Source organism: Mustela lutreola, chromosome 1 (assembly GCF_030435805.1).
Source record: "Mustela lutreola isolate mMusLut2 chromosome 1, mMusLut2.pri, whole genome shotgun sequence".
In the NCBI taxonomy this organism is placed as follows: Eukaryota; Metazoa; Chordata; class Mammalia; order Carnivora; family Mustelidae; genus Mustela; species Mustela lutreola.
The window spans coordinates 235,680,035-235,701,219 of record NC_081290.1 but is presented as its reverse complement, the minus strand read 5'-3'; the positions used below and the strand labels follow the sequence as shown (position 1 = coordinate 235,701,219).

Below are 21,185 nucleotides of genomic sequence, written 5' to 3'. Positions count from 1 at the left end.
CTCCATTGTCCACAAGATTCATTCTTCAACTCTGAGACAAGAAACCTGCTTTCCCCCTTCATTTACACCACATCTTCTTTATTCATTGATCCATTGATGGACATCTAGGCTCTTTCCATATTTTGGCTATTGTGTACATTGCTGCTACAAACACTGGGGTGCAGATGCCCCTTTGAATCACTATTTTTTTTTTTTTTAAGATTTATTTATTTTTGAGAGAGCGAGGGAGAGAAGCTGGGGGAGAGGCAGAGGGAGAGGGAGCAGCAGGTTCCGCGCTGAGCAGGAAGCCCCATGCAGGGCTGGATCCCAGGACCTCAGCATTGCGACCTGAGCCGAAGGCGGCTGCTTAACTGACTGAGCCACCCAGGCGCCCCCTCAAATTGCTATCCTTCATCCATTTTTAATTCATTTTTTGTATGGTATATGAAAGTGGTCCAGTTTCATTCTTCTGCATGTGGCTGTCCCGTTTTCTCAACACCGTTGTTGAAGAGACTTTTTCCATTGGATATTCTTTCCTGCTTTGTCGAAGATTAGTTGCCCACAGAGTTGAGGGTCCATTTCTGGGTTCTCTATTCTGTCCTACTGATCTATGTCTCTGTTTTTGTGCCATAACCATGCTGTCTTGATGATTTGTAATACAACTTGAAGTCAAACTGGGATGCCTCCAGATTTGGCTTTCTTTTTCAATACTATCTTGGCTATTTGGGATTTTTTCTGGTTCCATACAAATTTTAGAATATTTATTAATTCCCTTTCGAGTGGAAATTTGATGCACTAATGCTAACAATTCATTTACTGGAAATAACACATGTGCAACCCTCATTTAGGGATGGTATTGTGGAGGGATGTGCAGGTTTAAAAAGCCATAAATATGTAGCCCTTTATGTGGGTCACAGGGAGAGATATTAAAAAGGTGGTTCTACTTCTGAGTTTCCTGGCAAAATAGCTGCCCCTGAGACCTTCAGGCCATCACATTGTCATCTCTCAGTATTACTTCTCTAAGTTTTTCTCTCGGTATTACTTCTCTAAGTTTTTCTAATGTTGTAGGTTTGTCCTCCTATCAACCATTTTACTGTTATTGGTGAACAGAGGTTCTACCTGTAATATGGAATTATCACATCAATAACTTAAGGGAAGGCAGAGGAAGTTTGACCTCTTATTTTCTTTAGGTAAATATGTCAATAATTTATTGACATTCAACTTCTTCTGATTATTTAACAACTATTTCGTTCCCCTCTAACTTCATTATTCAGTAACTAAATGGACATCTATTTCTTTTTTAAATAAATTATTCTATCCATCCATGTTTGTTCCTGTAGTTCCTTTTGAGTATTTCATCTCTTTGTATATGTCCACAGGCACAACCTCCTCAGCTCAGCTCTCACTAGATCTCACTTCAATCTCTGCAAAATCTTTCCTGAAAGTGACAAGGTAAGAGACAAAACCCATTTGCAATCTGTTTAGGGGTCCATCCAATCAAAGCAGAGCATGCATTCCAAATTTGGTTGTCCTCCAACCTCCTTAAAGTCCTGATACACTCTCCACCAGTTCCATTCCTTTTGTTCTGTCTCCTTTAACTTATTTAATATTTGATCTTAGCTTGGCCTTTAATTTAAAAAGATGGTTGTTACTTGGCCTATGCCCATGTGTATGACAGCAAAACATCTCATTTCTTCCCCTTTCTTTCACAATTTTAGGCTACAGGATGGAGTAAACATAGTTCTAAAAAAAAACGCTAAGGTTCTGGGTCTTCTATGAGAAAGAGGAATACCCTAAAGTTCCAGGTGCTTCTTGTAGCCCATGTAACCGACCACTAGGTCTCCACAAAAATCTGTGCACTCTCCCTTCCTTGAAATTTGATTGTACATAATTGCATATGGCTAGACAGTTCGAACCAGTTTTCCTTGCCAGTAGGTATTGCCCTGTGGCTATTCTCAGCATAGAAAGTAAGCAGAAATTATGAATCCCGTATGTAAGAGAGGAATTTAAGAACCAAACTGCCTCCCCAGGTTTTTTTTACCCCTCTGCAGGCTTGATGCTTAAGACAATACTGTCTTCGGGGATGGCACTCAGATGAAAGTAAGCTTGGTACATAAAACCCACATGGAACAGTGCCACATAGCACTAAATACACTCAGGTTTGATTTTTGTAAGAATTTTTTTTTTTTTTTTGTATTTGATCCATTGTTTTGGGGCTTACTTTTAGTAGCAGGTTAGTCTAATGTCAAGGCCACTATGCCTCTGCCCAGACCCACAGGAGAGTCAGGGCTGCAAATTCATTCCTCCAAATCTCACTGGACCACTTTCCCCAGATCTCACCTACAATCCCAGCAAGTACTTTGTCTTTCCTTACTGTCTAAGGCCATTCACTGAGTACCTCCACTGGCAGAGGACAGTTGGGCTAACTCCTTTTTACCTGGAACTTATTAAATGGGAAATAAGTGGAAGAGAGCAATTACTCAGGCAGATTCTACCATCCCTCATCCTCAGACCCCCATCAGCTCTGTAGGCAACGAGTCGCCTGCTCTATCTCCTTTCATAGATCTAATTGAAATGCATGGTTTGTCTACCCCTCTGATATAAATGTTGGGTATTCATCCTTTCTGATGAAGGCATAATACTCCATTGTATATATGGACCCTATCTTCTTTATCCATTCATCCACTGAAGGGCAAATCAGGATGAAGAGTGCATTTGGCCTCTGGCCTCCCACAAATTTCATCTCCCAAAGGGAATTCTGCCCTAGAGCAAACCAGTATGGGGTTTTTACTGTAACCTGTACTTCATGTCCCCATAGACACCAGAGTTGAGCCCTGAGGATGAACTAGTTACTATTTCCTCAAACCATGAAGAAACATCAAATGTCCAACAGACTGAGGGCTAAAGATAGGGCCTGGACTAGGCAGAATCATTTTCTCTGGCCATGATCCCTTTCTATGATCTTCCACCTCGTAAATTTCTAAACATGTTGAGATCTTCTTTTCTCTGCCATTACCTTCTACAAAAATACCTCAGCAGGGTAAGGGGTCTGTATAGAGATGAACCCATCTGCCCCACACTAGGGCCCTGGTAGGGATAGAGACTACATTACAGAAAGAGCTGTCCAATAGAAAGCCAATATAAGCCACATGTAATTTTAAATTTTCTAGTATCTAAAAAGCAAAATGAAACTGGTGAAGTTAATATGTATTTTTTAATCCAGAATATGCAAAATATTATCATTGCAATCTACAACAGAAAAGCTAAAAGGTATTTTACATTGTTTTTTAAAATTAAATCTTCAAAGTCAGGTGTATATTTTATACGTAAAGCACACTTCGATTCAGACTAGTCACATCTGAAGTACTCAATAGCCACTGGTAGCTCTTGGCTACCATACTGGACAGCAGCTCTAGTCGACTCCTTGATATTTGTTTCCACACTCACATCCACCTCCTAATTTCTTCTAGAGCTGGCTCAAAAGCATACACCACCTCTAGCAAAGTCATAGCAGCTCACCCACAAGCTGTTCACATTTGAGCATAAAGATAGGCCGTGAAGCCCGAAAAACTCGTTCTCTTCCTAAAACCACTTTATATTTTCTTGGTACGTTTCCCTCCCATTCTGGGAGAAAAATCTGTATTGGATTGATCATTTTCTTCTCTCCTTTATCTACTTCAGTGAATTTGGGAGATTTGTTTTAAATTTCAATTACTACCCTTAAATTTTTAAATCCATGAAGGTTGCAGTGAAAACGGAAGTTAAGATTTCTTTCTTTGAATTTAAATCCACCAAAGTTAACTTGTATAATGCTTTTTAGCACTCTATCCTATATATACTTACACAGAAATACAGTAATTTGTTTATTTATTGCATTTTATAAAACCTGAGAACAATGTTACAACGCAGGTCAATTTTTTTCATAAATGGAGATAGAAATAAAACTTAAACAATGTATTAGCAAAACCAAATTCAGTATTGAATATGAAGAACAGTGATTTATTCCAGGGCTTGGTGTTACACTTAAAAATGGAAACAAATCAATGTATTCCAGTTATAGAATAAAAATGACAGAGGATTATCTCAATAATTATATATGCTATCTGCTAAAATTCAATTTTCCATTCAGTACCAAAAAGTATAGCAAATTAATAGAAAAGAATTTGCTGAATTTGCTCCCATGAATCAGCAACAACAACAAAAACTCTGTCAAATATCATGCTTAATGCTAACATGTTAAAAGCGACCCCCCAACCTATCCCAAGATCTGTAATTAATTAGGGATGTTCACTATCACCTCTGGGTATATTTTGGCTCTAAGCAAATGTCTGAAGGGAAGATGTAAGAATATGAGAAAATGGAAGTTCAGAAAGGAGAGACTGAGGTACAGATGAATCTCAGAATGAAGGATCCTGCTCAGATGTGGAGGCAGACAAAGGAACGTTCAAGGGCTTGGCCGACGCAGGGTCATTGGGACTACACAGTTGCAAGGATTAAAATATGGAGAAAGGGTGGTAGGAAAGTAATATTTAGAGAAGGTATAGATGGGAAAGCCATGGTTCGTGACATTATAAAAGGAGACAGTGCCAGCCTCATAGTCTAAGAAAACCCCAACACGGCGAGGGGGCACCATCATGGAGAGGAGCAGGGAAGTGGAAGACTCCTCATAGGCTCTATATTCATGTTTATGATGCAGCCCGATCACCCAGTAGCCACTCTGAGGTTGGTATCTGGAGTAAACATTCTGGTTGTTCGTAAACTGGTTGAAACATGTAGAGTCAACTGAACTACAGCATACCCCTAGGATCCAGTCAGTCTTCTTGGTCACATCTACCTCCCAGTAATGTTTCCCAGAGGAGAAGTGCTGAGAGCCCAGGATACCACAGTCATAATGCTCTTCCAGGTAAGACCCAGCCAGCTTGGCACCCACAAATCTCACCTGTCTTCGGTTTTTAGACATGACAAGATTTAAGTTAGCTGTGTGTGGATTCAGAGTCACGTCCACTGTGGGAAAAGGTACAAAATCAGCAGATGACGATGGGTACAAGGGACTTAAGACACTGAGAAGAGAAAACACAGAAGTGGAGGAATTGGAACTATGTGGGGCGATGGAGAGATGGTATTAACACCTTGTAACAGAGTGTGTGGTATGTCCAGGGGGGAGCATATGAGGAAGGATAAGGACATGTCAGCTCAAAGATGCCATGGTTGCTACTTACCCCAATAGCTCTGGACATCCGTCAGTTCTGTAATGATAAATAGAGTCAATTACATTGTACAGAATGGACACAGGTCAGGTCTGCTTGGTTGAGGGGTGAGGTAGGGAGTTCTATAAGGATGCGAGCTGGCCCTCTTGCTTCCCCCTTAAGTATGAACTGCATCGTCTTCAGCACTGAATGTCCTTCTCTCCCTGTCCTCTCTCTGCACCACTACTCCCAAACACCAACTCTATACTCTATTCTATTTATTGCTTATGTTACAATAATTCCACCTCCAAAAAGCTGTCCCCTGAATCTCCTCACCTCTGAACACCCGCAGCATCCTTTTCAGATCTGGAACTCGAAACATACTCTTCAGCTTAGTAGGGAGAGCTTCTGGCTTCTTTAAGGTCCAAAACTCACTTCTAGAGAGAAGAAACCTTATGAATGTCCTACACTACTTGTGTTGGGTTTCTCCAATATCCATCCCCTCATCGACCAAGCCCCTGGAAGAACTTCAGCATTCTTTCTTGAAGAAAATTAGCATCCTTCTTCAAAGAGCTCTGGCACTGGGACCAGAAGACCTAGACTAGAAAATAGCTTCTCACCATCTGAAAACTTTGATCAGATCTAATCCTGCAAAGGATTGTTTTGTTTTTGTAAAATACCATTTCCCCTTCTCTCTCTCTACATCCTAAGATTATATAAAATTAAACAATTGCTGGGAAATCTTTTGCTAACTCTAAGAAAGATACTGAATACTTACAGTCAGTGCCATCTTAAGGGTCTAGTGTAAGGGGCTGGAGATATGTGTGTTGACAGGGAGAACACCAGGAACCTGCTTGGTGGGGCTCTGAGAGTACTGAGTAAAGGGCTTCCTTCTGAACAGTGAGGTTAGGCCTTAAGATCTGTCAGAGGCCTAGGGACAAAGGCCTCCAAAACAGTGTTTGAGGAGGCAGTCTCTGGGAATATCATGCCAGTTGGAGAAAGGAGACATCTTCACCTCCAAACCATGAGTGAACACTTCAGAAGTGACAACAGGCTCCATATTTCATGTGTCTGTGAGAAGCTTAAAGGTGCCAGGTGTGTGGGGAACCTCAGAGGTCACCTTGATGGATGAGAATCTAGAGTATGGGACAGAGAAGAGAAAATGTTTTGTTCCAGGGCCAAAACCAATCTTCTCAAGACCTCATGTCTATGTTTTTACAGGAACTGAGAAAAATGGGATGTCTGAGGAAAAACAAGTAGCAAGGCAGGACTCTTCTAAAGCCAAGAGAGAAAGGGTAATTGAAAGCAAATCGCCGAGGTGCTGATTCTTGGACCTTGGAAAGACAGATGGGAAAGTTCCCCAATAAAATACTAAAAGCTCCTAAAAAGAGGGCTGGAAACAGGTAGTTTTGTAGCAAAGGGTAGCATCATGGGCTACCACAGGAGTTAGTGATGCTGCAAATTTTATTTTTAAGAACACTACTGTCCCCAATTTGTGACCATCCCCCCCAAATTACCCCAAATTCTCTTACCATAGAAACTAGGTAATTCCCTTTATTTCAGGGAACCCAAAAATTCTCAAGATAAGCAACTCATGACATCACAGCCCTAAACCTTCCCTGCCTTGTGATTTTTCTCCTTTTCTTTTCCACTGACCATAAGATAACTCTATGGGTATAGGAATCTTTTGTCAACCCAAGGGAACCACCCTGTATTCACTCCTAAACATACCTTTTCATGACATCACTCACATCCTAGGAAGGAAAGAGAAATGTTAAGTCAGGGAGTAATAGGTTCATCCATGTTCCTTATCCCAATCCCACCACCCCATGGTATGATGGCAATAAAGACGGACCCAAAATGGAGGCCACAAAGTAGAATACAAACTCAGAGTAGACTGTCCCTGAGACCCCATGTAGAGATGTTGGGAGATGACTGAACTCATTCATTAGTACCTTTATTTTGATGATAGAGTGTGTATATGTGCATCATCTATTAGCACTAGAGAATCCCACATTATTAAGTCATAATTTCTGTCTTTGAGATGCTGCCATTCTCAAAGATGAGATGTTGCTGAGGATTCAAGAGCCTTAAAAGTGGTTATTTCTCAAACTTCACCTCTTCTCACCGTTTATGCTACCCTTGCTGACTTCATCCAGTTTTCTTGATTTCAACACACCCATGTTCATGATTCCCAAACCTGTCCTTCTGCTCAGATCTCTCTCACATATGCTAGCAAATGAGCCACAGGCATCACAAAATCAAGATATTTAAAAAACAACACAACACAAAACAAAACAAAAAACACTTACTTTTCCTGCAACTGTGAGATCTCTTTCCTTTAATCTCCCTCAGTGCTGCCACCATCCATTTAGTGACTAAATTCAGACAAAGCATGAGCCTAAAAACTACCTTCTATTCACCCTGATGTCCCATCTCAAACAAAGCCAGTCCCCATCTTCTAGCCACCTGCGCTTCACTGTCATTACTGCCACAGCCAGCCTCCCTGGAGCAAAACTACCTCATGGCCTCCCCCTTGACTTCTGATCTACATACCACACCGAATGAAGAAAAGGCTTGATCTACGCAACACAGGAATAACTATAGGAATAACTATTTTCTCTGCGTTAGGGCTATTTTCAGTGGCATTTGACAGAAACACAGGTCAAACGGCTTGAATACAGAAAGAAACAAAGGGAGAAGATGTGTCAATTTATACTGAATATCCCGGATGCATCAGCCTTCAGGCATGGTTGTACAGAGGAACTCAAATGGCCAAATCTGGGGCCACTCCTTGGCTCCTTCTCTTGCATTAACTTTATTCTCAAGGGTCACACCGAAACTTGAGAGCTGCAGACTTCCATCGGTTATCAAATCTTAATGAGCAACAAAGTCACACAGATATGGAGAAGAGGAGGAAGATGGTGTGCTGGATGAGCTCTAGAAAACCTGAGTGTGAAACAGCCCTCAAGTTAAAAGACCCATTGGGCAGTCATATGAAGAGGTGTGAGGGTCTCGACAGGGACCTGGGTGAAATCATACAAACTGATGATCTCTGTACTTATGGAGCAAGTTTTTACAGCTTGAAAAATCTGTGGAGGGGCTAGAATGGGGGAGGGAGAAGCGTTAGGGTAACCTAATACCCAAAAGGGCAAGAGGAATAATAAAGATTGGAAACCAGAAGCAACGCGTTAGAAAAGCCCCAATAGGTAGAGTGTAGCTTCTGCATGACCCCAACGCCAAGGCTCAAAAATAAGTCAAGAAGTGATTGTTCTACCAACAAAGGGAGAGCAAGAGGAAAGCAAGAAAGTAAGGAACAGCCTGAAGTTTCCAGCATGTTACAAAGTACATCCTGTCTCCATCATCAGTCACCCCATTCACTCTACGTAGAAAGCACCTGCAAAGATTTCAACTTCTGTTCAAGCTCCTGCATCAAATCTGTCCAAGTTTGACACCTTGCACCCTCCTAGCACACACATGTGCACACATGTGTACACACACACCCCAGAGCCCAGCCTTTTTTGTGCCTTAAAAAGACCTGTTTATACTTCTATTACAACACGTTAAATGTTTCCGCCCAAGAGGAGAGAGTGAAAGCAAAGAAGGAATGATGATGACATACAGAATCTCTAAGTACTTGAGCCTGATGTGTGATGGTCTGTGACTAAGCTGGGGTAAATGTACCTGACAAATCCCAACACAGCCTCAGAGACAACAGGTACCACGTGGCCAGTGAATCCCAACAGCGGGAGAGAGGATTATGTACCTACCCCACAGGGACATCTGACAATATCTGGAAGATTCTGGGTTGTCACAGCTAAGGGGAGATGCTACTGACATCCATCCAGTACGTGGAGGCCAGGGAGGCTTGCCAAACATCCTATAAGGTACCAAACATCCTACAAGGTACCAAACATCCTACAAGGTACCAAACATCCTACAAGGTACCTCATGGCAACAAATTTCCAGCTCAAAGTATCAGTAGTGTTGAGATTCAGAAATGTTGCTCTAGAACATCAGTGGGTATAACAGATCTCCATGGTAACAAATAAACTTTGGGACTACACATTGTATTTAATAAATAAAAATGAGACAGTCCCCAAGCATTTGTACTTGGGGACAAGTACAAATCATCCTATGTTTTACCCATGACTCCATACTGTTTAATAGGCAAGGAGCACACCAGGGCCAAATAAATCTTTTTCTTGCCCCTACCAGGTCACGAATGCTGGTCTCCCTTTGCCATGACTCTCAGCCTGCGGGGGCTCCTCATGAGCCTTACCTGCAGCAGCTCCACTGCTGACCCCTGACACCGAAGCTCCAGATCCGAGATGAGCTCCCTCAGTGACTGGCTCTGCCGGACCAGTTCATTCTCAGCCTCTTCTAAAATACTCAGCCCTTTCCTCTCTTCTTCCTCCAGCTTTTTCAACTGTCGCTGCTCCTCTTTGTCCAGGATGCTTCTCAACTTATTAAACTCTGTCTGGATCCGGTGTCTCTCAGGTTCCATTTGATTCTTTGGGAACATGCAAGAGAAAAAGCCTGCTCATCTGCTGAGCTAGGGTCTCTGCTCTCGAACTGGGCTGGGGGTGGGCAGGGGTGGAGGGTCAGGCTCAGCCCCGCTCTCCTGGCCAGGTCTCACGGGGAAAGGAGGAGCAGAGACGGGAAGGAAGTCCCTCAGAAGCTGTTCTTTCCTTCTACTCTCTCTTCAGCTCTTCCCAAACCATGAGCCCCAGGCTACCTTACCTAGGACTCTAAGACATAGACTGTGGCTCCTGGGGAAGGTCTCGATTTAAAGCTGCCTCCCCAGCCTCCTGGGCCTCTGCATCCATCTCCCCTTCCAATTTTGAGTACTCATGTGGGAATGATAAGCTGGTGTGTGACCTGTCTTTCCAGGAGCTTCCAGAACTTCCAACTGTAGAACAAAGTCTGGAGTCAGGAATTGCCGGCTGCCAATGGCCACAGTTCCCCTCCTATGTAAGTATCTTTAAAAATCTGAATTCCTTTTTGATATGTTCATTCTCTAATTCCCCCTTCTCTATCCTTATGCTATGAATAACACCCTGTTGGGAAGGGCTGCAGTGAAGGATTATGCAAAGAGCACCTCTGCCAGCCAAATTAGGAAGAGATAGGACCCAGACTCCCATGCCCTGCCCCAATTCTTCTCCCAGGACACCTTCAGACCTTCAGGAAGAATCCTTCTTACCTTCCAGGATGTCCTCTTCCTTATGATAACCGCGGCCAGTCTCTCAGCTTCCTGCTGCTCTAGCCTCAGCTTCCTCAGAGACTCCTGGAACTTCTCCTTAAAGAAACATCAGGGCAAGCAGGGTCAAGCACTACCTCATCTCTGCGCTCAGAATGTAGTGAATGGGGGGAGAGTATGCTGACCTCGGAAGCCTGTCCTGCTGGACCAAGAAATAAGAAGGCCTAAGGCTCTCTTATGCACAGGGGGTGTGCATAAAAAGCCAATGGATGCAGGTCGATTCTCTTTTCTCCCAGGGAACCTGTCCATGCAGGACTTTCCGCTTACCACCACCATATCCCCCACACTTAACCACCGAGCCCCCTAGTTACCCTCCCTAGCAACCTGTACTCATGCGGAGCAGGTCTTGAGCAGCAAGGAAGAGATAAAGTCTCTACTCTTGGGCAGGAGGGCATTTTCTAGGTTCATCCTCTAGGCAAATGGGAAAACCAAAGAAATGAGATTACAGCATGGAGAAAAGTTACACTCTCCTGCCAAGGGCCCTGCTCCTCCTTGCCTTCCCTCTGGAATCCTACCTGGACCTCGTGGACAACCTCCTCCATAAGCACCGTGTGGTGACCGCGGTGCTCCTGAGACCGCTCACAAAGCCAGCAAATGAGCTTTCCATCCTCCTTACAGAACAGCTGGAGTTTCTCTCCATGGTGCACACAGAGAATCCCCTCCAGCTGCATCCCGGGGCCCAACACCACCTCTCTGAGCCTGTCCGCTATGTTGGCCAGGTGCCGATTTGGCCGTAGGTCCCCAGGCTGGTAGCTGGTCTGGCACACAGGACAATTGCTTTCCCCATCTTGGCCCATCACCGATTCTGTGCTATTCCCCATGATGCAAGCCTGGCAAAAGCTGTGGCCACAGTCTATGCTCAGGGGTTCTGTCAGGAGCTCCAGGCAGATGGGGCAGGTTACTTCATCTCGTATGTCCACCAGGAGCGCTGAGGTCATTGTAGCTTCTCTCCTGGCTCCTGCCTGCCCAGCCAGAATTTCTAGGGTGTTTCTTGCTTACAGAATCCTGGGTAGGTGAGGGGGGGAAAAAAAAAGGGTTCAGGGTAAGAAACGATTGTCAATAAAAGGTTGCTGAGTATCCTGGACAAACAGGCCAGATACCTGGGGTCACAAGGGCTTCTTATTCAAGCTTCAAACATGTTATTCATCCCCAGCTCATATTAGACATCAATTTGTACCCTCATCAGAACAAGGGTTGATTTTCCTTCACTCTTGGTGGATGGAGGGACCAAGTGAAGCCCGTGAGAGAAGTGGCCTTGAGTGAGCCATCATCTGTTTGATCTTTTCTCATACAACCTTGGTGTTAAAAGCACTGAAACAGTTTGGTGATCATGGACATTGTTGCTATGACCATTGGGGTACATACTGCCCTTCTTTTCACTACGGTTTTTCACTTACTTGTGGAGCATAAGGAATAACATGGAGGATATTAGGAGAAGGAAAGGAAAAGTGAATTCAGGGAAGTCGGACGGGGAGACGAACCATGGAGACTGTGGACTCTGAGAAACAAACTGAGGGTTTTGGAGGGGAGGGAAGTGGGGGTTGGGTGAGCCTGGTGGTGGGTATTAAGGAGGGCACGTACTGCATGGAGCACTGGGTGTGGTGCATAAACAATGAATCTTGGAACACTGAAAAAATAAAATTCAATTAAAAAAAATTTTTTTTAAAAATGGCACCAAAACACAGTGCTGCCTCCAGATATTTATACTTGTTGTTACTTCCTCAAGTAAGACCCTTCACCCGAATCTCCTCCTGACTCAGTAACTTCATTCCACATCTCCTTACCCACACCCTTATTGGCAGAGATGGCTCTGTGTAGCCTAACTAAAGCTTGGCCACACACACAGTCACTCTTCCATATGCTTGATTTTTCTTTTTATCACTACCTAATGTATATCTTTGTTGCTTGAATCCTCCCACTAGAATATAAACTCTAGGAATCAGAGACTGTTCCATTTTTGTTCAGTACTGTATCCTCAGAAATAGCAGTATCTACACACAAGTCCTCAACTTCTTTTTAAATTTTAATTCCAGCAGAGTTAACATATGGTATTACATTAGTTTCAAGTGTGTTAAGGTCCTCAACTTTTGAGGAATGACCATCTAGAACCTTCTTTGTCATGAGCTTTCCCGTGAGAATCCTTTTACTGTGAAGACACTTGCAGCTTCTCAGAGTTCTGCTCCTCACGGGGCCCTCTCATCCATCATGGTCACCTCCCCAGACACACTGAAAAAACAATGACCATAATAACCCTGAGGTAATCTTTGATACCTAGTTGTGATTTAAAACTCCCATTTCCCTGTTTTCCTTATCCCTCACAGAAAAACTCCAAATAAATAAGAGTATTTGTGGCTCTCTAAAAAAACAATAGATATGAATGACATTATAAAATCAAACATCTTGTAAGTCCCAGAGTTAGCAGAACCTAACATGTCCAGTCCTAGCTCAAGGCCCCGTCCTCAACCTCAGAACTTTGACCAGACATTCGGTGGTAACAGTAGTAAAAGTCAAACACAAACCCAGGGCTTTAGGAATGTGGAATGAGAAAGGTTCTGTTTGATGAAATTTCAACACGGCCCGTCATACACTTTGACAGGGACCTGTGTGCTGGGGGAAAAGGGGAGAAGGGAAAGGTGTGGCGGTGAAGGCCACAGGCATTCTAGTGTAGGACCCCAGGAAGATGTGTGCTTGTGGGAAAAGACTAGAGAATCAAGCATGGTTCTGTGGCTCCCCACCATTATCTGTGGTGTGGGGAGATAATGATGTATGAAGGTATTTGTTTTAAGAACAGTAATGGGGGACGCCTGGGTGGCTCAGTTGGTTAAGCAGCTGCCTTCAGCTCAGGTCATGATCCCAGCGTCCTGGGATCAAGTCCCACATCGGGCTCCTTGCTCGGCAGGGAGCCAGCTTCTTTCTCTGCCTCTGCCTGCCATTCTGTCTGCCTGTGCTCACTCTCTCTCCCTTTCTGACAAATAAATAAATAAAATTTAAACAACAACAACAACAACAACAACAAAAGAACAGTAACAGGAAGGTGGAAAATCATCATCAGTACCATTTTCTGATCACTTAAGTGCTAGGCAATAGATGAACTGTAAAAAAAGATATTGCAAAAAAAGCAAATCCCACAATAATTCTATAAGGGAAGTTTAATAATACCTATTTTATGAAGGTGAAAAATGAACTTTTCTTTTTTAAAAAATTTTGTTTATTTATTTGACAGAGAGAGATCACAAGTAGGCAGAGCAGCAGGCAAAGGGAGGCGAAGCAGTTTCCCCGCAGAGAGCCTGATGCGGGGGATTAATCCCAGGACCCTGAAATCATGACCTGAGCCAAAGGCAGAGGCTTAACCCACTCAGCCATCCAGGCGCCCTCCCAAAATGAATTTAAGAAGGTATTTAACTGCCCAAAGTCTCAGAGTAAGTAAGTGACAAAGTAAAGATTACAATCCAGTTTTATTCACCTCCTAGTCTCAGGTTATTTACCAGGGACCCATCTGGTTCTTAAAGGGAATGTTTTCTTCACACTACCCACACCACCTGCAAGGGTGCTCAGGTCGTGATGTCGCTGTGCTGATTCATATGATAGCTCTGTTCTTCTTAGCACTGAAAAGCACCCTACAGTTCTTCCTAAGATATCTGTAGGCTCCCTCCACAGTCCCGCTCTGCTTCCTTCCTGGCAGCACATCGTACAGACCTAAACTGCTTTCTTTTCCCTGGCAGTGTAGGGCAGAAAAGGCACTGGTGCTAGAGCAATGTAGACCCAGGTCTAAATCCTAAATATACTGATCTAGTTTTAGAACACTGGAATGATTCCCCATCTGAGATGCGGCTCCGTCTTTTGTGCATTGCTGAGATCAATTCCTCCCTTAGGAGTATAGTTGTGATAATTATCTAAGCCAATGCAGAGAGTAGTCTCAATAAAGATTAATTATGGTTACCCTTACGCTGGAGCTGCTCTCTGATCCTGCAGTGCTCTTGCCTGTCACCAGGAGGAAAAGGGCCTCTTCGTATTTTTAGCGGGGAAAAAGCAAAATGTGGTGGAGAGATAGCTCTTCATAAATATCTGTTATAAGAATTTATGAATTACTTTCTTACCCCTTTTCATTTCTCCTTACTTCTTTTGGAACTAGGAGAAAAATCCAATATTAAAATTCATAACAAGATTTAACGAGATGGCACTTAAGGACAATGTGAAAGAGCTTGACCTCAGTTGGTTGTCTCCATGTGCCTGAGGAAAGGATCAGTTAAGAAGTGTGGAGATTCCTTAAGGAATTAAAAATAGGGCTACCTTATGACCCTGCAAGTACACTGCTGGGTATTTACCCCAAACATACTGATGTAGTGAAAAGGGCCATCTGTACCCCAATGTCCAAAGCAGCAATGGCCACGATCACCAAACTGTGCAAAGAGCCAAGATGCTCTTCAACAGACGAATGGATAAAGAAGATATGGTCCATATACGCAATGGAATAGTATTCTTCCATCAGAAGGGATGAATACCCAGCTTTTTTATCAACATGGACATGGACGGGATTAGAAGAGATTATGCTGAGTGATGAAACAAGTCAAGCAGAGAGAGTCAGTTATCATGTGGTCACTTACTTGTGGAGCACAAGGAATAACATGGAGGACACTGGGTGAAGGAGAGGGGAAGTGAGTTGGGGGAAATCGGAGGGGGAGACAAACCATGAGAGACTGCGGACTCTGAGAAACAGACTGAGGGTTTTGGAGGGAAGGGAGATGGGGGTTAGGTGAGCCTGGTGGTGGGTATTAAGGAGGGCACGTATTGCATGGAGCACTGGGGTGGGGTGCATAAACAATGAATCTTGGAAGACTGAAAAAATAAAATTAAAAAAAAAAAAAAAAGCTAGAAGCTTCTCTAACTATACAACTTGAGATCCTAGAACTTACTCTAACTTTACTGTTTGTGCTGAATTTAGATGCCCTCATTGAAAAACACTATTTTATTCTCATTATTAGACATTTTCAGTTATGCAATTGTATTACCATTGTCTTAAATCAAAATGAGAATTTTTTAAAGACATTTTTTCTTATGTATGTATCTATGTATGTATAGAGTGAGTGAGTATGTGTTTCTGCATTTAATCACTTTCCTTGGAAGCCATTTGCTCTGCTCACCTAGCTGGACTCTTCTCGGGGACATTAAAGAAGAGCCAACTCACAAATGCACCACCTCACTGAAGGCACACTAGCCCTGGGGTTGTGTCCTTCATGTACAGGACAGGACACAGGGCATTTCTGCCTCATAGATGCAATGCAATAACAGCCCCAAACTGGAAATAATCCATAAAACCATTAACTGGTAAATGAAAAGACTGTGGTATATTCCATACAATGGTATATTACCAAACAATAAAATGGAACTGATACTTACACAAGATAAATCTCAAAAGCATGATACAAAAGGAAAGAGGCTGAATATCAAAAGTTATTGTATGGTTCCATTTATATGAAATCCTAGAAAAAATAAAACTCTGCTATTTGAAAACAGACTAGTGGATGCCAAAGCCCAGGGTTGTGAGAAGTGGATTAACTGCATCAGGACACAAGGAACTTTTGGGGGTGATGGAAATGACCTTTATAAATGGTTGTGTTGGCAGCTGCACAACTATATACGAAACAAAACTCACAGAACTGTGTGCTTTAAAGTTGATTTTTTAAAAAAGATTTTGTTTGTTTATTTGACAGAGAGAGATCACAAATAGGTAGAGAGGCAGGCAGAAAGAGAGAGAAGGAAGCAGGCTCCCTACTAAGCAGACAGCTCCACCTCGGAACTCGATCCCAGGACCCTGAGATCATGACCTGAGCGGAAGGCAGAGGCTTAACTCACTGAACCACCCAGGCGCCCTAAAATTGACTTTATAGATGTAAATTATAGCTCATTAGAGCTTATTACTACAAAAACAGAACAAAGAAACACATTGAGAAAACTTAAAGGCTTGGCTTTCTGATCTTCTCAGCATAAATTAGAACTGAGCTGTCTAATATTGTAGCCACCTGAAATGTGGCAAAAAAAAAAAAAAAGATGTTTTAAGTATAAAATACACACCAGATTTCAAAAGATTTTGTTAGAAAAATAATCTAAAACATATCACTAACACCTTTTATATTAATAACACATCCTAATATTTTATATTATTGATGCACTGAGTTAAGTAAAATATATTCAAATCAATTTCACCTGTTTCTTCTTTCTAATGAGGAAAACTTAAAATGATAAATGTGGTCCCGTTATATTTCTGTATTTCTTTTCCATCTAACGCAGTACTATAGATATTCAGGACAGAGAAAGATTTTTGCTGAAAGAGTTCATGTGTCTTGTCAGAGGGTATAAAGTTGAGGCTGCAGAAAGGAAGAAATTGTAGAGGGACGCATACAGCTAGCATGTCTAGTAGCTGTTGCACACTACCCAAGACACCAGACCGCAGCCCAAAGGAGCCAAGGTGGGTCAATTCAGTCTCCCAGGAAAGCCTGTCTCAAGAGCAGGGTGATCAGAGATGACAACCTGGCTGTGGGAGGAGAGCAGATCCCAGAGGCTGAAATGCCAGAGCCCTGTGGATCAAATCTGCAAATGAAAGAGCCCAAATTCATGTCCTGGTGAACTATTAAATCAGAAGCAGATGCCTGAAAAAGAATGTCTGGTGGTCTGCTGACTATCAGCATTGGCATCCCTGGAGCTCTTTATGCAGAATCTTAGCCTCATCCTGGACAATTCAGTTTCTGCAAGTCAATAAAAATCTCTAGGTGACATCTATGCATAGCAAGGTTTCAGAAGCCCGGTCTTACGTAAAGGCATGTCCTTCCCAGGCAGATGCAATCTGGGGGCAAAACAGCTAGAAGGAGGGGGTGGGGTGGGGAGGAAAAAGGATAAGCTCCTAGTTAGATCAGAAGCATCCACTCCAACAGAAGCTTACAATTCAATATCAAATGGCTTCAGAATAAAAGTCAGTGACAGGGCAAGAAATACTACAAGCTAGCCCAGTATGGGGCCTCAGAATGAGTTAGAACTAAGATGGGCAGTCTACCCACCAGCTGGGAGCTCTACTGAAAATGTGGTAAAAAACCTAAACAGGTAGAAGCTGCATTTACAAGAGAGTTTAGTTTCTTGTAACAGTATTTTTTTTAACCTTTGTGAAGGGTTATAGCCTATTTTAACCTATTATCTGGAATGGTTATCTAACAGGTGACACTTCATAAATATTGGAACTGGAACAAAATCAGTCCCAAATTCTTTTCAAAATTTATTTCAAAAGAGTATCTCTATCCCATCCATTTCAGAAACGTACAATTAAATAACTTTGCAAATTCTTAAAATACTGTTCTGCACAAGTTTTCTTTTCCCTGAATTTTAGACAGTCCACTGAGTATTTTTTTTAAATAGCTAATTCACAAAATTCTTATTTTTCCGCCTGCATTTGTGATATTCCACTTGCAATTCCAAATTTTTAAAACTCTTATTATACTTTCATTTGTTTAGATGTTGGTTATACTCTTCTTTACCATAGTGCATTTTAACACATTTTATTCCCCGCTCTATTTTTGCAAAAAAAAAAAAAAAAATTTTGGCAATTTTTTAAAAGCTCAGCATTGATTTTTTCAAGAATAAAGACTTAATTTACACTTTGTCAGGCAGTCGCCCATGTTAAACCTCTCCCTCACTTAATTTTCACCAAAACTCTAGGGTATAAATATTACTGGGTCCATTTTACAGATGGAAGAAAAAACTGAAGCTCCAAGAGATTAGTGTCAGAAGGATGAAAAGGAAATAAAAATAAAATGATCTATATCATCAGCTCGGAAAGCGAAGGGACCGCATCTTTTACTGCTCTCTCACCTCTGCCAGGAGCGACAGTTAGTGGCCCGTCCCAGAAGGGCGGGCGTCTCCCTGTGACCGGCATACCGACAGAATGAGAAGCCCTAGAGGATCCAGATGAGAGCAGCCCCAGGTGGTCAAGACTCCCAGTAGTTTTGAGTAGACTGTGAGGACCTGGGGCGCGTGGGCCTGCTCCTTTCCCTGAAACGCAGGGCTGGAGGACCCGGCCTTGGAACAGACCCTCAGGTCCGGCGAGGGCGGAAGCCTCACCCTCTTGCTCCCCGGGGAGAGGTCAGGGCCTCCCGGGTGGAGGATAAGCGGTGTCACTTCCTGGGGCAGAGAGGCAGAAATGGGGGAGGGGATGCTGACCTCGGAATCCACGCCAGTCCTATGGTTTGCACGCATTCCCGAACTCAAAAAACTTTCAGGACTGCCTCCCCTACCTCCGGACTGCCTCCTCTACCTCCTGCGGTCCCTTGTCACGACCCTTTGCACAGACCACGCCCGGGTCCCGAGCCAGGAGGAGCCCGGCCTGAGGAGCTCCCAAGCAAAAGTGAGTCAACTCAAAACCGCAGAGGTCTCCCTCACTCCTGTCCACCCGCGAACCCCGCAACCCAGCCTGCAGGGCGGGTCGAACTCCCAGAACCTGCGCGGACAGCGGTGGCCGGCCAGAGAACAGAGTGGCTCACTAACCTGGGCTCTGGGGCCTGGATCGGAGCCGAGGACACACCGCGGCGGCCTCCTCCACCCCAGCGGAGAGACTCCGGGCCCAGAGGCGGGGCGAGGGAGGGCGAGGGCTGCTGATAGGGCCCGCCAGTCCAGCGCCGCACGGGTCCGACACTCCAGGGGTGTGGTCCCGCGGGCCCCACCTGCCGGCGGGGGCGCTGTTCCGCCTACCTGTGCGCCAAACGTCCTGGGGCCCGGGAGAACACCTGAGCGCCGCAGACGGCGCTTGCAAGTGGTCATCCCTTGGGTTTTCCGATTTCGTGTCGGTGTTCAGGAACACTGAAAATACGCCTGATTAAAATGTCCGAATAAAGAATATCCAAACTTAAACGAGTAGGTAAAGATAACCGTTTCGCATCATAATGGTATGTTTTGCAAAAACATCGTTAACTTTAAAAATTATGCCAAGATTTTAACCTATATGACCTATGAACCCTATGAGAGACCGTATATATGGGTTTTTACGTCCTTGTGAATACATGCAAAGCTTATGAAGCCTGAGAGCTGAACTATAATGTTTCAACGGCACAGCGACTTTTGAGAAGAAAAGGAAGGGCAAGCTTTTGACCCAAGGGAACCTAGGAAATGTACCTGACCTAGTCTGGGAAAGTGGGTTGGGGGAGGAGGGCCTGCAGAGAGGCTGACTGGGGGCGGGGGATGTCAGGATAAAAGTCAGGACAGAAGAGTTGGGCAACATGAATTTTTTCACTTAGCATACTATTTTTACAGTTCATTGTTGTTGCATGTGTGTGAGTACTTTATTCCTTTGATGGCTGAATAACATTCCATGGTATGAATTTTCCACATTTTCTTTACCATTTCGTCAGGTTTTAGGTATTTTGGATTGTTTCTGCTTTTTGATTTTTATGAATAATGTGACTATGAATTTTCTTTTACAAGTTTGTTTTTTGTTTTGTTTTGTTTTTAACGTAGGCTTTTTGTTTTTCTTGGGCATATATCTGAGAATAGAATTGCCAGATTATGTATTTACTCTTGAGAATCTTCCAGACTGTTTTCCACAGTGACTGCACCATTTTACATTCTCACCAGCAGTGTAAAGGGTTCTAATGTCTCCACATCCTTGCCAGTATTTGCTATTATGACTTTTATAGTCATCTTGGTAGGTGTGAAGTGGTATCTCATTGATATTTTAATTTGCATTTCCCAAAGGACTAATGGTGTTAAGCATCTTTTCATATACTTTACTGCTATTTGCATATCTTCTTTGGAGAAATGTCTATTTAGCCCCCCCCCCTTTTTTAAACAGGTTATTTGTCATTTTATTATTAAGTAAGAATTTACATATTCAAGATAAAAGTCCTTTGTGAATTCTGATTTCTAAATATTTTCTCCCATGCTGGGGGGTTGTCTCTTCATTTTTTTGACTGGATCCTTTAGAAGAACAAATTTTGAATTTTTCTGAAAGTCATTTTTTGTCACTTAGACTTTTGTTGTCGTATCTTTGAAGGCTTTACATAATCCAAGGTTATCAAGATTTACTCTTATACATTTTTTAAGAAGTTTTATGATTTAGCTCTTATACTTAGGTTTATGATCTAATTTGAGTTCATTTTTATTGTGTGAAATAGAAGTCCAATTTTATTCTTTTGCATATGGATATCCAGTTGTCCCAGGACCATATTCTTGCCCCACTAGGTGATCTTAACATCACTGACAAGCCACTAAAGAGTTTTATTCAGGTGTGTGTGTGTGTGTGTGTGTGTGTGTGTGTGTTGTGAGATGGTAGGAAGCAGGTGAGGAATGACATGTTCTGAATTTGTAAATGACACATAAAAGATCACCTGGCAGCAGTGAGCAGGGTACAGAGGTCTGCAAGTAACAAAATGCCTTGATCCAGGGAGAGTGAATGTCTAGCTATTGCTTTAGTACAGAGGAAAGCATGCTTAACTAGATGCTCTTGAGTTCAGATAAAAGAGAGTGGATCTATGAAATAATTTGTTTTCTATCCATACAAATTGGTGATAATGTGTACATGAGGATTAAGGATATATAACTCTAGATATACATCCAGATTTCTTACTTTCACATCTTAAGAGATGAAGAATACAAGTAAGAAGATATATGAAGTGATATTCAAATGAGTACACCGAAGGCACCTCCTTCCAGGGAAAACACCTTGGAGAAACAGAGCAAAGGGCCAAAGAGAAAGCTCAGGGGAACCCCAATATTTTTTTTTT

The 21,185-nt window shown here is 42.9% G+C and overlaps 1 protein-coding gene across 7 annotated transcripts; it reads right to left on the bottom strand.

Annotated features, from left to right (window-relative positions):
* Positions 1 to 3,174: 3,174 nt before the first annotated feature.
* On the bottom strand, positions 3,175 to 19,092 carry TRIM6 (tripartite motif containing 6). Of its 7 annotated transcripts, none has more exons than XM_059134426.1 (9): positions 18,955 to 19,046; positions 12,481 to 12,651; positions 10,941 to 11,430; positions 10,369 to 10,464; positions 9,448 to 9,678; positions 6,897 to 6,919; positions 5,502 to 5,602; positions 5,199 to 5,225; positions 3,175 to 4,983 (listed from the first exon to the last, which is right to left on the bottom strand). In XM_059134426.1, exons 3-9 carry the CDS (start codon positions 11,361 to 11,363, stop codon positions 4,424 to 4,426), a joined length of 1,461 nt encoding a protein of 486 aa, XP_058990409.1. In that variant the 5' UTR covers positions 11,364 to 11,430; positions 12,481 to 12,651; positions 18,955 to 19,046; the 3' UTR covers positions 3,175 to 4,423. The 7 variants fall into 7 exon arrangements, with proteins under 7 accessions (XP_058990409.1, XP_058990420.1, XP_058990398.1 ...); XM_059134437.1 differs by having other exon boundaries at positions 12,535 to 12,651; XM_059134415.1 differs by lacking the exon at positions 12,481 to 12,651 and having other exon boundaries at positions 18,955 to 19,092.
* Positions 19,093 to 21,185: the final 2,093 nt, after the last annotated feature.

Coding starts and splice junctions, on each gene's coding strand:
- TRIM6 (XM_059134415.1), bottom strand. CDS start 11,363: ATGACCTCAGCGCTCCTGGTGGACATACGAGATGAAGTAACCTGCCCC. Junction 10,465..10,940: donor AGGTTGTCCACGAGGTCCAG/GTAGGATTCCAG, acceptor TGTTTCTTTAAG/GAGAAGTTCCAGGAGTCTCT. Junction 9,679..10,368: donor GGAAGAGGACATCCTGGAAG/GTAAGAAGGATT, acceptor ATGTTCCCAAAG/AATCAAATGGAACCTGAGAG.